Source organism: Chiloscyllium plagiosum, chromosome 13, assembly GCF_004010195.1.
Source record: "Chiloscyllium plagiosum isolate BGI_BamShark_2017 chromosome 13, ASM401019v2, whole genome shotgun sequence".
Taxonomy (NCBI): Eukaryota; Metazoa; Chordata; class Chondrichthyes; order Orectolobiformes; family Hemiscylliidae; genus Chiloscyllium; species Chiloscyllium plagiosum.
Window position 1 is genome coordinate 67066089 of NC_057722.1, and position 11894 is coordinate 67077982.

Consider the following 11894-nt stretch of genomic DNA (forward strand, 5'->3'; position numbering starts at 1 on the left):
GCTTCGTTATGATCTTGTAAACAGTCTCAGAATACTCTGATTTGCATTTTGCCTGATGGCTGTTGGAGAAAAATCCAGACCAATTTGTTTAGTCATATTTTTCTTGGAGCTTTTATCAGTAGTTAACCTCAATCAACTGATAGCATCCGCCACATGTTTAATTTTTAATCATGATTAATGGAAATTTAAGAGTCAGAATTTCTGAGTCAAATGTAACATCTAATTGCACACATTCCCAGCAGCAAACGTGTATTATACTAAAGTCATGGAACCTTAATAGCGTCATTTGCTTTACCGTTCCTTTTCTATCATATTATAATATGTAGGAACTGAATAGGCTGGACTCTGCCTCATGCCAGACTTTGAGTATCTAATGCACTGGAATTTGAGGGAAGTCTCGTTAGGTGGTCATTCTTCCGTTTGTGCCTGGGTGTGGTACCTTCTGTACCATGTACAGGTCGTAAAAGTCAATATAATTACAAATGATGCTATTGTGCCTGAGGCTTCATTGGATTGATGTAATATGGGCTTGTCTTTCAAGTATATCGTGCAAATGGTAGGGTCAATGGTTCAAGCTATTTAACCCACACTCAAGCAAGAATCCTGAATGTTCTTAACCCTGAGAGTTCATAATGACCACAGCAACCTCAAGCTCATTTCTCATTTTACAACCATTTCATTTCATATTTGGTGCAACCATGTTAAGAAAAATTAAAGAACCTCCCATACACGCAGAAAATTAAACATAGTTTACACATCCATAATGAAGGGTTGAAGTCATATGAGAGTGAACATCTCCTTTTACACAGATTTTTTTTTATTTTTTTGAAAGATAAAGCCAATGGCATGATTTATTATCATAGATTTGTAGAAATTATAAAGGTAAAATACTTCAATGCATTAACCTCTTCATTATTGCAAGACTGTACGATATAGAAATCTCAGTGAATCCATTCTCAATTCTTTTCAGAATAAGATATAAAAATGTGTTCATTTAAATAGAATGTACTTCAGCCTGGAGTTACATGCGTTCATAGCCCTGTGGAGAGAAAAGAGGATCAATATTATATCTCAATGATCATTTTGTTTTACTTAGTACATATTAAAAAGTGATAAAAGGGATATTATCAGTTCAAGGAAATCAAACAAGGTGATGGTAATTAGTATCTGGTTAGAACACCAGTGTTATATATTTATATATAATTGTTGTATCATATGAACAAACGAACACAGTTGTGATGAATTCCTTCACTACAAAAGGTCCAAGTAAACATTTGGCTTAGATTCAGCAAATTGAGTAGAAATGTAAACAAGTAATTAAATATGGGCAAATCTTAACCAATGGGAGAATGGTCAGCTGCCCCACGACCATGAGTTATGATCCATTGACCCAGATTTTGCTGAAATAACAAAGGGAAGCCTCACAAAACTGTTACTGCAGAATAAAGCGGACAGAAATTTCCAGAACCTGCACATTCATAGTTAAACACAGGAAATTTGAGAAATTGCATTCCAAGATAGCCTGCAGCCCTGTCCTGTTGCTGTAATAACAGCAATGATGCGAAAGTAGGTTACTTTCTTACTAGTTCCACACCACAATGGCTAAATCAGTTATTGCTGGCACATTTAGGAACAAGCATGTTTTTCATTATGGGGCCAGCAGTGATATCGCCAAACAAATTCTCTTCTACTGAAAACTTAGTTCCGCAAAGATGGTGCATCTTATTCTCTCAGACAAAGGTAATCTTGCAGATTTTGAAAATTTAATATCAATTTTTTATTTTATTTCTTATGCTTGTCCCTTTTGACTCTCTCCTTTAATCCCACAGTTTTTTCGCTTGCACTATGTCATTTCAATCTAATGTTTACTTTCTTCTTTATGGTTTGGTGTCTGCGTTTTTCAGCAAGTGTAATTCAGTCTGTTCTGAAAGAATCACAACAAACTTGAAACATTGACTGTTTTTTATTCCTGCGTAGATACTGCCAGTCCTGCTGATGAGCAAATTATTTCCGATCCCCATCTCTCTGATTAGTTCTACACTGTTTATCACATTCAATAATGCCACAGACTTTCAGTAGATGTTGTCAGGCTGGATGAACTGCTGAACTGGGGAGATCTCTACTGACAAGACTATCAAATTTCTGTGGAAATTGCCATTGAGATGAATGGCATGTGGAATTTCCTTTGCTACAGACTCTGGACCATTATGTTTCCGTTAGAAGTCCATTCCAAACCATTAACACTTCATCTCTCATGAATGAGTTTAGAATGATCATACTATGAAGAGAGACTAGATAGGCTGCGGTTGTTCTCTTCAGAATAGAGAGGTGAACTTGCCAGTGGTGGTTTATCCATACGGTTTTTAAAATTTGTTCAAGGGATATGGGCGCTGCTGGCCCATCCCTAATTACTTTGAGAATGAGATGGCCGTGGATATAGTCTATGCATTGGTGACTATCTTCCAAATTTCTCTAGACTATGGAATAATTTCTGCAGATTACAAGACAGGAAATTTCTCTCCACCATTTAAGAACAGAGTAAGAGAGAAAATTGGATGCTACGTGGACTGGAAGGTTTGAGTTATAAGGAGAAGCTGGATAGGCTGGCAATTTTTTCCCAAGGAGTGTAGAAGATTGAAGGATGACCTCATAGAGGTCTATAAAATCACGGGATGCATATATAAGGTAGATAGTCAACAGCTTCTCCCCAGGGTTACGGGAGTCTAAAATTAGGGGGCAAAGATTTAAGGTGAGAGGGGAGAGATACAAAAGGGTCCTGTTTTTCACACAGAGGATGATTAGTATCTGGAATGGGCTGCTAGAGGTAGTGGTGGAGGTGAGTACAATCTTGTCGTTTAAGAAACATTTGGACAGGTACATGGATGGAATAGGTGTGGAAGGATATGGACCAAACACAGGTAAATGGGACTAGATTAATTGTGAAAACTGGGTAGTATGGACAAGTTGAGCCGAAAGGCCTGTTTCCATGCTGTAAACCTCTATGACTCTATTTATGACTCTAAAATACAGGTCCACAGAACTTTTAGCCTTACATCAGTAGTTAGGAAAATGCTCAAATCTATTAAAAAGGGTGGGATAAATAGATACTTGGATAATAATGATCCAATTGGGCATAGTCAGCATGGATATGCAAATGTCAAAGAGCGTGGTGCTGGAAAAGCACAGCCGGTCAGGCAGCATCCAAGAAGCAGGAGAGTCAACGTTTCGAGCATAAACTCTTCATCAGGAATTATGCTAGAAACGTCGATTCTCCTGCTCTTTGGATGCTGCCTGACTCGCTGTGCTTTTCCAGCACCACGCTCTTCGACTCTGTATCCCCAGCATTTGCTGTTTGCATTTTCTCCCAATGGATATTCAAATTTACAAACATGTTTGATAAACCTGTTGGAGTTTTTTGAAGACATTATGAAGAAAATTGATACAAGAGAGCTGATTGATGCTGTATACACAGATTTGCAGAATGTTTTTAAGAACGTACAACAGTACAGCACAGCACAGGCCCTTTGGCTCTTGATGTTGCACCAACCTTTTACCCTACCCTAAGATCAGAGTAACCTACATACCCTTCAGTTTACTATCATACACTTATCTATCCAAGAGTCGCTTAAATGTCCCTAATCTATCTGACTCTACCACTACTGCTGGCAGTGCATTCCATGCACCATTCTCTGTGTAAAGAACCTACCTCTGACATCTCCCCTCCACCTTCCTCCAATCACCTTAAAAATTATGCCCTCTTGTGACAGCCATTTCCATCCTGGGAAGAAGTCTCTGGCTATCCACTCTATCTATGCCTCTCATCATCTTGTACACCTCTGTCATGTCACCTGTCATCCTTCTTTGCTCCAATGATAAAGTCCTCTAGAGGAAGCTGATGAGAAAAATGACTCTGAGCATCCATTATATCCATGCATCTCATAATTTTGTAAACCTCTATCAGTCTGTTTCCATGCTGTACATCTCTATGACTCTATGACTCGAGGTCACCTCTCATCCTCCAACACTCAAGTCAAAACAAACCAAGTTTGTCTAATGTCTCTTCATAGCTAATACCCTCCAAACCTGGCAACATCTTGGTAAACTGTTTCTGTACCTTCTCCAAATTGTCCACATCCCTCTGGTAGTGTGGTGACCAAAACCATTCAAATATTCCAAATATGGACTACCTAAAGTTCTATACAACTGTAACGTCTCTTGCTAATTTTTATACTCAATGTGCAGGCAAGCTATATAGCTTCTTGACTACCTGATCCACTTGTGTGGCCATTTTCAGAGGACTGTGGACTTGTATGCCTAGATCCCTCTGTATGTTGATACTACTAAGGATTCTGCCAGATACTTTCCTCCTGCATTAGATCTTCCAAAATGCATCACCTCGCATTTGTCCGGATTAAATTGCATCTGCCATTTCTCTGCCCAGTCTCCAGCCTATCTATTTCCTGCAGTATCCTCCGGCAATTCTCTTCACTATCCACAGCTCCTCAATCCTTGTGTCGTCCACACACTTATTAGTCAGGCCACCAACATTCTCCTCCAAATCCATATTAAAAACAATAGGAGTCCCAGCACTGATCCCTGCGGAACACACTCCTGTGCTCAATGCTCTGACCAATAAAGGAAAGCATATTAAACGCCCTCTTCACTATCCTGTCTACCTGCGACTCTACTTTCAAGGAGCTATGAACCTGCACTCCAAGGTCTCTTTGTTCAGCAACATTCCCCAAGACCATACCATGAAGTGTTCTGATTTATTTTTCCAAAATGCAGCAGCTCGCATTTATCTGAATTAAACTCCATCTGCCACTCCTCAGCCCATTTGCCCTTCTGGTCAAGATCCCGTTTTAATCTGAGTTAACCTTCTTTGCTGTTCACCACATTGACTTCTCTTCAGTCACTTGACTTGTTGCCCTCCTGGTCTGGTTCCCGTTTCTGCTACCCACCCCCCCAACACGAGTTCAAACCCTTCCGAGTGGCACTAGCAAACCTCCCTGCCAGGACATTGGTGCCCCTCCAGTTTAGGTGTAACCTGTCCTTCTTCTACAGGTCCCATCTGCCCAGGAAGACATCCCAATGATCCACATTCCTGAAGCCCTCCCTCCAACACCATCTCTTTAGCCATGTATTTAACTGTACTATCTTCCAATTCTTAGCCTCGCTGGTACATGGCACAGGAAGTAATCCTGAGATTATAACCTTTGAGGTTCTACATTTCAACTTCCAACCTAACCCCCTGAACTCCCTTTTCAGGGCCTCACCTCCCTTCCTGCCTATCTCATTGGTATGGATCACAATCTCTGCCTGCTTACCCTCCCTTTCAGAATATGCTGTGCATGCTCAGAGACATCCTTGACCCTGGCACCATGGAGGCAACAATCTTGCCTGCCGGCCCAGAATAAATTTCTTCAGCCAGAGGGTGGTGAATCTGTGAAACGCGTTGTTGCAGAGGGCTGTGGAGGCCAAGTCATTGAGTCTTTAAGACAGGCTCTTAATTAGTAAGAGGATCAAAGTTGAAGGGGAAAAGGCAGGGGAATGGGGTTGAGAAATATATCAGCCAGGATCGGATAACAGAGCAAACTCGATGGGCCAAAATGGCCGAATTCTGCTCCTATATCATACGGTCTTTTGGTCTTATGTACAAAGAGACTGAGGCATTCTGCTCAATAAGTCACTGAAGGTTGACATGCAGCGGCAGCAAGCTGTCAGGAAGGCTAATATAATGATAGTCTTTATTGCAAAATGACTTACTTACAGGAGTAGGGTTGTCTTATTTCAAATGTATTGGAGCCTGGTTAGACCACACTGGGAATAGTGTGTCCAGTTTTGGTCTCCTTATCTCAGGAAAGGGAGTAAAACAAAGGGTCACCAGACTTGTCCCTAGGTTGGTGGAACTGTCCACTGAAGACAGATTGAGCAAACTGGGCTTGAATTCTCTAGAGTTTCAAAGAATGAGATGTGATCTCATTGAAACCCTTAAATTACTTAAATGGATGGACAGAGTAGATGCAGGTAAAATGTTTGCCTTGGTTGGGAAGCTGAAAACCAGGGACGCAGCCTCCAGACCCACAGCGATGTGGTTGACTTTTAACTGCCCTCTGGGTGATTGAGGATGGGCAATAAATTCTGGCCCAGCCAGTGATACCCATTCATCTTGTGAATGAAGGGAGATGCGAGATGAGGAATTTAAAAAAATATTCAGACGGTTGGAAACATTTGCAATTCTGTATCGCAGAAGGTTCTGGAAGCTCAGTCTTTGAGCTTTATTTGTGTTCTCTTGGAAATGGGAGTCAATGGCTACATCAACGTTTATTGCTTTTTTCCTCGTTTCCCTTGAGGTGAGGATGAGTTGCTTTCATGAACAGCTGCAGTCCATGTCCTGTAGGTAGACCCACAGTGCCCTTAGGGAGGGAATTCCAGGATTCTGACACAACAAAGTGAAGGAATGGCGATACATTTCCAAATAAGGATGTTGAGTGTTTTGGAGGGGATCTCTCAGGTTCTTTACGGTAGAGATTAATAGGTTTCCGATTCCTAATAGTGTAACAGTGTATCTGGTCGGCATGGACGGGTTGGACTGAAGTGTCTGTTTCCATGCTGTACATTTCTATGACTCTAACAAGGTTATTGGGATGGGTCAGTGAAAGGCTGTTAGGAAGGATAGGCAAAAAGGTCGAAGTGGGTAGTGTAGCATGATTATTAAGGGATGAGAATTCCTGATGAATTCCTGATTCCCCTGCTCCTCGGATGCTGCCGGACCTGCTTTGCTTTTCCAGCACCACACTCTTGACTCTGATCTCCAGCATCTCCAGTCCTTCTTCTTCATATTAAGGGATGAGATCAATACATTGGTAAGAAAGAAACCAGAGAAGGTGCAAACCTTGACCTACTCTTGGGAAATAAAGGCAGGGCAGGTGACTGAGGTGTCAGTGGAGGAGCACTTTGGCACCAGCGACCATAATCCTAATAGTTTTAAAATAGTGGTGGAAAAGAATAGACCAGATCTAAAAGTTGAAGTACTAAATTGGAGGAAGGCCACTTTTGACAGTATTAGGCAAGAACTTTAAAAAGCTGATTGGGGGCAGATGTTCGCAGGTAAAGGGACAGCTGGAAAATGGGAAGCCGTCAGAAATAAGATAATGAGAGTCCAGAGACAGTATATTCTTGTTAGGGTGAAGGGAAAGGCTGGTAGCTGTAGAGAATGCTGGATGACTAAAGAAATTGAGGTCTTGGTTAAGATAAAGAAGGAAGCATATGTCAGGTATAGACAGCAGAGATCCTTAGAAGGGTACAAAGGTAGTAGAGGTATACTTAAGGGGGAAATCAGGAGGGCAAAAAGGGGATATGAATCGCTTTGGCAAATACAGTTAAGGAGAGTCTAAAGGGATTCTACAAATATATAAAGAACAAAAGGGTAACTAGGGAGAGAATAGGGCCCTTCAAAGATTAGTAGGGCAGACTTTGTGTGGAGCCACAGGAGATGGGGGAGATACTAAATGAGTATTTTGCATCAGTATTTCCTGTGGAAAAGGACATGGAAGATATAGAATGTGGGGAAATAGATGGTGATATCTTGAAAATGTCCATATTAAGAGGAGGAGGTGCTGGATGTCTTAAACATTTAAAGGTGGATGAATCTTCAGGACCAGATCAGGTGTACCCTAGAACTCTGTGGGAATCCAGGAAAGTGATTTCTGGGCCTCTTGCTGAGGCTTTTGTATCATCATTAGTCACAGGTGAGGTGCCGGAAGACTAGAGGTTGGCTATCATGGTGCCACTATTTAAGAAAGGCAGTAAGGAAAAGCCTGATGAAGGGCTTCTGCCTGAAACATCAATTTTCCTGCTCCTCGGATGCTGCCTGACCTGCTGTGCATTTCCAGCACCACTCTAATCTTGAGACTGACCTCGGTGTGGACAAATTGTTGGAGGGAATCCTGAGGAACAGGATTTATGTGTATTTGGAAAGGCAAGGACTGATTAGGGATAGTCAACATGGCTTTGTGCATGGGAAATCATGTCTTACAAACTTGATTGAGCTTTTTGAAGAAGTAACAAAGAAGATTGATGAAGGCAGGGTGGTGGACACGATCTATATGGACTTCAGTAAGGCATTTGACAAGGTTCCTCTTGGTAGACTGGTTAGCAAGATTAGATCACGTGGAATACAGGGAGAACTAGCCATTTGACAACAGAACTGGCTCAAAGGTAGAAGACAAAGGGTGGTGGTAGAGGGTTGGGGCCAATGCTGGGATCACTGTTGTTTGTGATATACATAAATGATCTGGAAGAGGCATTGGTGGTCTGATCAGTAAGTTTGCAGATGACACAAACAAGGGACTCAATTACTCGGGGTCATGAATTTAAAGTGAGAGAGAAAAAGTTTAGGGGACATATGCATGGTGGGTGGTGGGTGCCTGCAACACATTGCCAGCGGAGGTGGTAGAGGCAGACACGATAGCATCATTTAAGATGTATCTAGACAGATACATGATTAGGCAGGGAGCAGATAGATACAGATGCTTGGAAAATAGCTGACAGGTTTAGATAGAGGATCTGGATTGATGCAGACTTGGAGGATCGACGGGCCCGTTTCTGCGCTGTAATTTTCTTTGTTCTTTGTTGTCCCACCTATTGGAAAGATGTTGTGAAACTTGAAAGCTTTCAAAAAGATTTACAAGAATGTCACCAGGGTTGGAGGATTTGAGCTATAGGGAGAGGTTGAATAGGCTAGGGCTGTTTTCCTTGGAGCATCAGAGGCTGAGGGGTGACCTCATGGAGTTTATAAAATCATGAGGGGCATGGATATGGTGAATAGACAAGGTCTTTTCCCTGGGGGGAGGGAGTCCAGAACTAGAGGGCATAGGTTTAGAGTGAGATGGGAAAAAGGGACCTGAGGGGCAACTTTTTTACGCAGAGGGTGGTGCATGTATGGGATGAGCTGCCAGAGGATGTGGTGGAGGTTGGTACAATTACAGCATTTAAAAGGCATGTGGATGGGTACATGAATAGGAAGTGTTTGGAGGGATATGGGCTGGGTGCTGGCAAATGGGACTAGATTAGGTTGGGGTATCTGGTCAGCATGGACGAGTAGGACCAAATGGTCTGTTTCCATGCTGTCCATCTCTCTGATTCTATAGCTCTAATCTTCATTTGAAAGATTAAGTTGTAGAATCAGCCAAACTATAAAACAGAAATAGACAAATGGACACATGAATCAACTATGTCTAATGAATGAAGTTAAAGATTCCATTGATCACAGAAACAAAAGCCAGAAAAAGTGGTAATCCTGAGGACTGGGTGCAAGTTAGATCCCAGTGAAGGAGGACTAAGAGCTAATAAAGAAAGGGGAAAGAGAATACATAAGCAAGGAAGCAAGAAACATAACATAAGACTGTAAAAGCTTCTTTCGGTATGTGAAAAGGAAAATATTTGCAAGGTTAATTGTACGTTCATTACAGATGAAGAAAAGGGAATTTAGAATGGAGAAGCTAAACAATTACATTGTGTTTGTCTTTGCGGAAGAACGAGAAAATTTCCCAGGAAAAGTAGAAAATGAGGAACTGAAATAAATTAGTATCAGTAAAGACGTTCCCACAGACTACAAAGTAACAATTAGACCTCAACTATTTACCAGAAGAAGAGGGAGAATGGAGATCTACAAACTTGTTAGTTTGATGCCAGAATTGGGGAAAGTCTACCTGGACATTCAGAAAATAATGACAAAATTAAGTCGAACAACATGGATTTGTGAAAGGGAAATCTTACTTAACAAACTTGTGGAAATTTTTGGTGGCATTCATCGTAATATAGATAGAGCAAAGCAAATGGATGGGAATAAATGTGAAATTAATTGCTTTGGTTAAAAAAAATGCAAGTAATTTTATTTCTCAAATGGTGAGAGGTTGCAAAGTGCAGATGTCCAAAGGGATTTGGGAATCAATAAGGATGATGCATGGGTGCAGCAAGCAATAAGGAAGGCAAGTGGTATGTTGGCCTTCATTGCAAGGGAACTTGAGCACAGAACACAGAAGCAAAGATGCTTTGTGGCAAATCTATAGAGCCTTGGTGAGACCTGATGTGGTTTGGTGTAGGTTTTTGATCTACCTATCTAAATAAGGACATACCTACCATAGAGGGAGTTGAACACATTTATCCCTGGGAAGGTGGGATTGTTTTATGACGAGAGATTGAGGAATCTGGGTCCGTATTCTCTTGAGTTTTGAAGAATGAAGGGTGATCTCATTCCCCTGGTCTTCTGAAAAAGGCTCACTGGACCCAAAACATTAGCTCTGTTTTCTCTCCAGACCTGCTGAGTTTTTCCAGCAATTTTAGTTTGTGCTTCTGTTATCCAGCTTTTGCAGTTCTTTGGGTTTCCCCTGGCTGATGAATTTAGAACCAGGGGAGATAATTTTAGAATAAAAGATAAGCTTTTTAAGACTGCATTAAGGAACTTCTTCATTCAGCTGGTGGTGAATCTTTGGAAGCTCAATCATAGAGCAGCGTCAAGACAAAGATCAATGGATTTCCAGAGACTAATGATATCATAAAGGGATGTGGGGTTAATGCAGGAATGTAGAGTTGAGGTAGATAATCAACTATGACTTAATTGGACAGTACAGCAGGCTTGATGGACTGCATGTGGATTAGTGGTGCTGGAAGAGCACAGCAGTTCAGGCAGCATCCAAATCGATGTTTCGGGCAAAAGCCCTTCATCAGGATGCTGCTTGAACTGCTCTTCCAGCACCAGTAATCCAGAATCTGGTTTCCAGCATCTGCAGTCATTGTTTTTACCACCTTGATGGACTGAATGGCCTGCTCGTGTTCCAATGCTGTTCCCATGATAACAGGTTTCATCTGAACGTTTATCTCGTTCTTGCTCCATAAGGATTTCAGTATCTGAGGAGTTGCTCAAGAGGCTGAACATTGTGTACTCTCCAGCAAAGATCCCCATTTCTGATCTCACGATGGAGGGATGGTTGTTGATGAAGCAGCTGAAAATGGTTCAGCCTAAGGTACTACCCTGAGGAACTGAAATGATCGGCCTTCAATAACCTGAACCACCACAGGTGTGCTTACAGTGACTACGTATATATAGGTAGATGCGCAAATCAGGAAGACTGCTGCTCAAATTGCACTACCTTTCCAGATGCTTTGCCTGGTATTCTGTTGAGAAATTCAGCACTGGAATATAAGCAATGTATACCATTGGCTACCCACTAAGGTCCTAATTAGAATGCCGAGGGATTTTTGATGTGATTTTTGATCAGCTATATATTCCCTCTAAAATTTTTGATTGTGTGTGGCCTGTTTATTTCATAGTGTGATACCTCCAATGTTTTCTTTGAATAGATATTTACACGTGGTATTTTGGGGGGAAAGATATGGGTAGCTGGCCCATTATCCTAGAATTTCCTGTTATGAGGAGCACCATTATCACAGGATTATGATAGATCAAGGAAATAAGGGCAGTTTCACCGAGAACATGAGGATGGCCAATAAATTCAACCTTTACACATTTTACAAGAATGTCATAGAGCCATAGAGATGTACAGCATGGAAACAGACCCTTCGGTCCAACCCGTCCATGCCGACCAGATATCCCAACCCAATCTAGTCCCACCTGCCAGCACCCGGCCCATATCCCTCCAAACTCTTCCTATTCATATACCCATCTAAATGCCTCTTAAATGTTGCAATTGTACCAGCCTCCACCATATCCTCTGGCAGCTCATTCCATACAACCACCACCCTCTGCGTGAAAGAGTTGCTCCTTAGGTCTCTTTTATATCTTTCCCCTTTCACTCTAAACCTATGCCCTCTAGTTCTGGACTCCCCACCCCCAGGAAAAGACTTTGTCTATTTATCCTATTCATGCCCCT

General features: G+C 41.7%; 1 protein-coding gene across 1 annotated transcript in view; it reads right to left on the bottom strand.

Annotated features, from left to right (window-relative positions):
• Nucleotides 1-992: 992 nt before the first annotated feature.
• LOC122556167 (keratin-associated protein 5-1-like) overlaps nt 993-11894 on the bottom strand; it is a 42274-nt gene continuing 31372 nt past the window's right edge. The window contains exon 5 of the mRNA XM_043702681.1: nt 993-1039. Coding sequence (XP_043558616.1) covers nt 1022-1039 — 18 coding nt within the window. The 3' untranslated portion in view covers nt 993-1021. The remainder of the gene's footprint in view (nt 1040-11894) is intronic.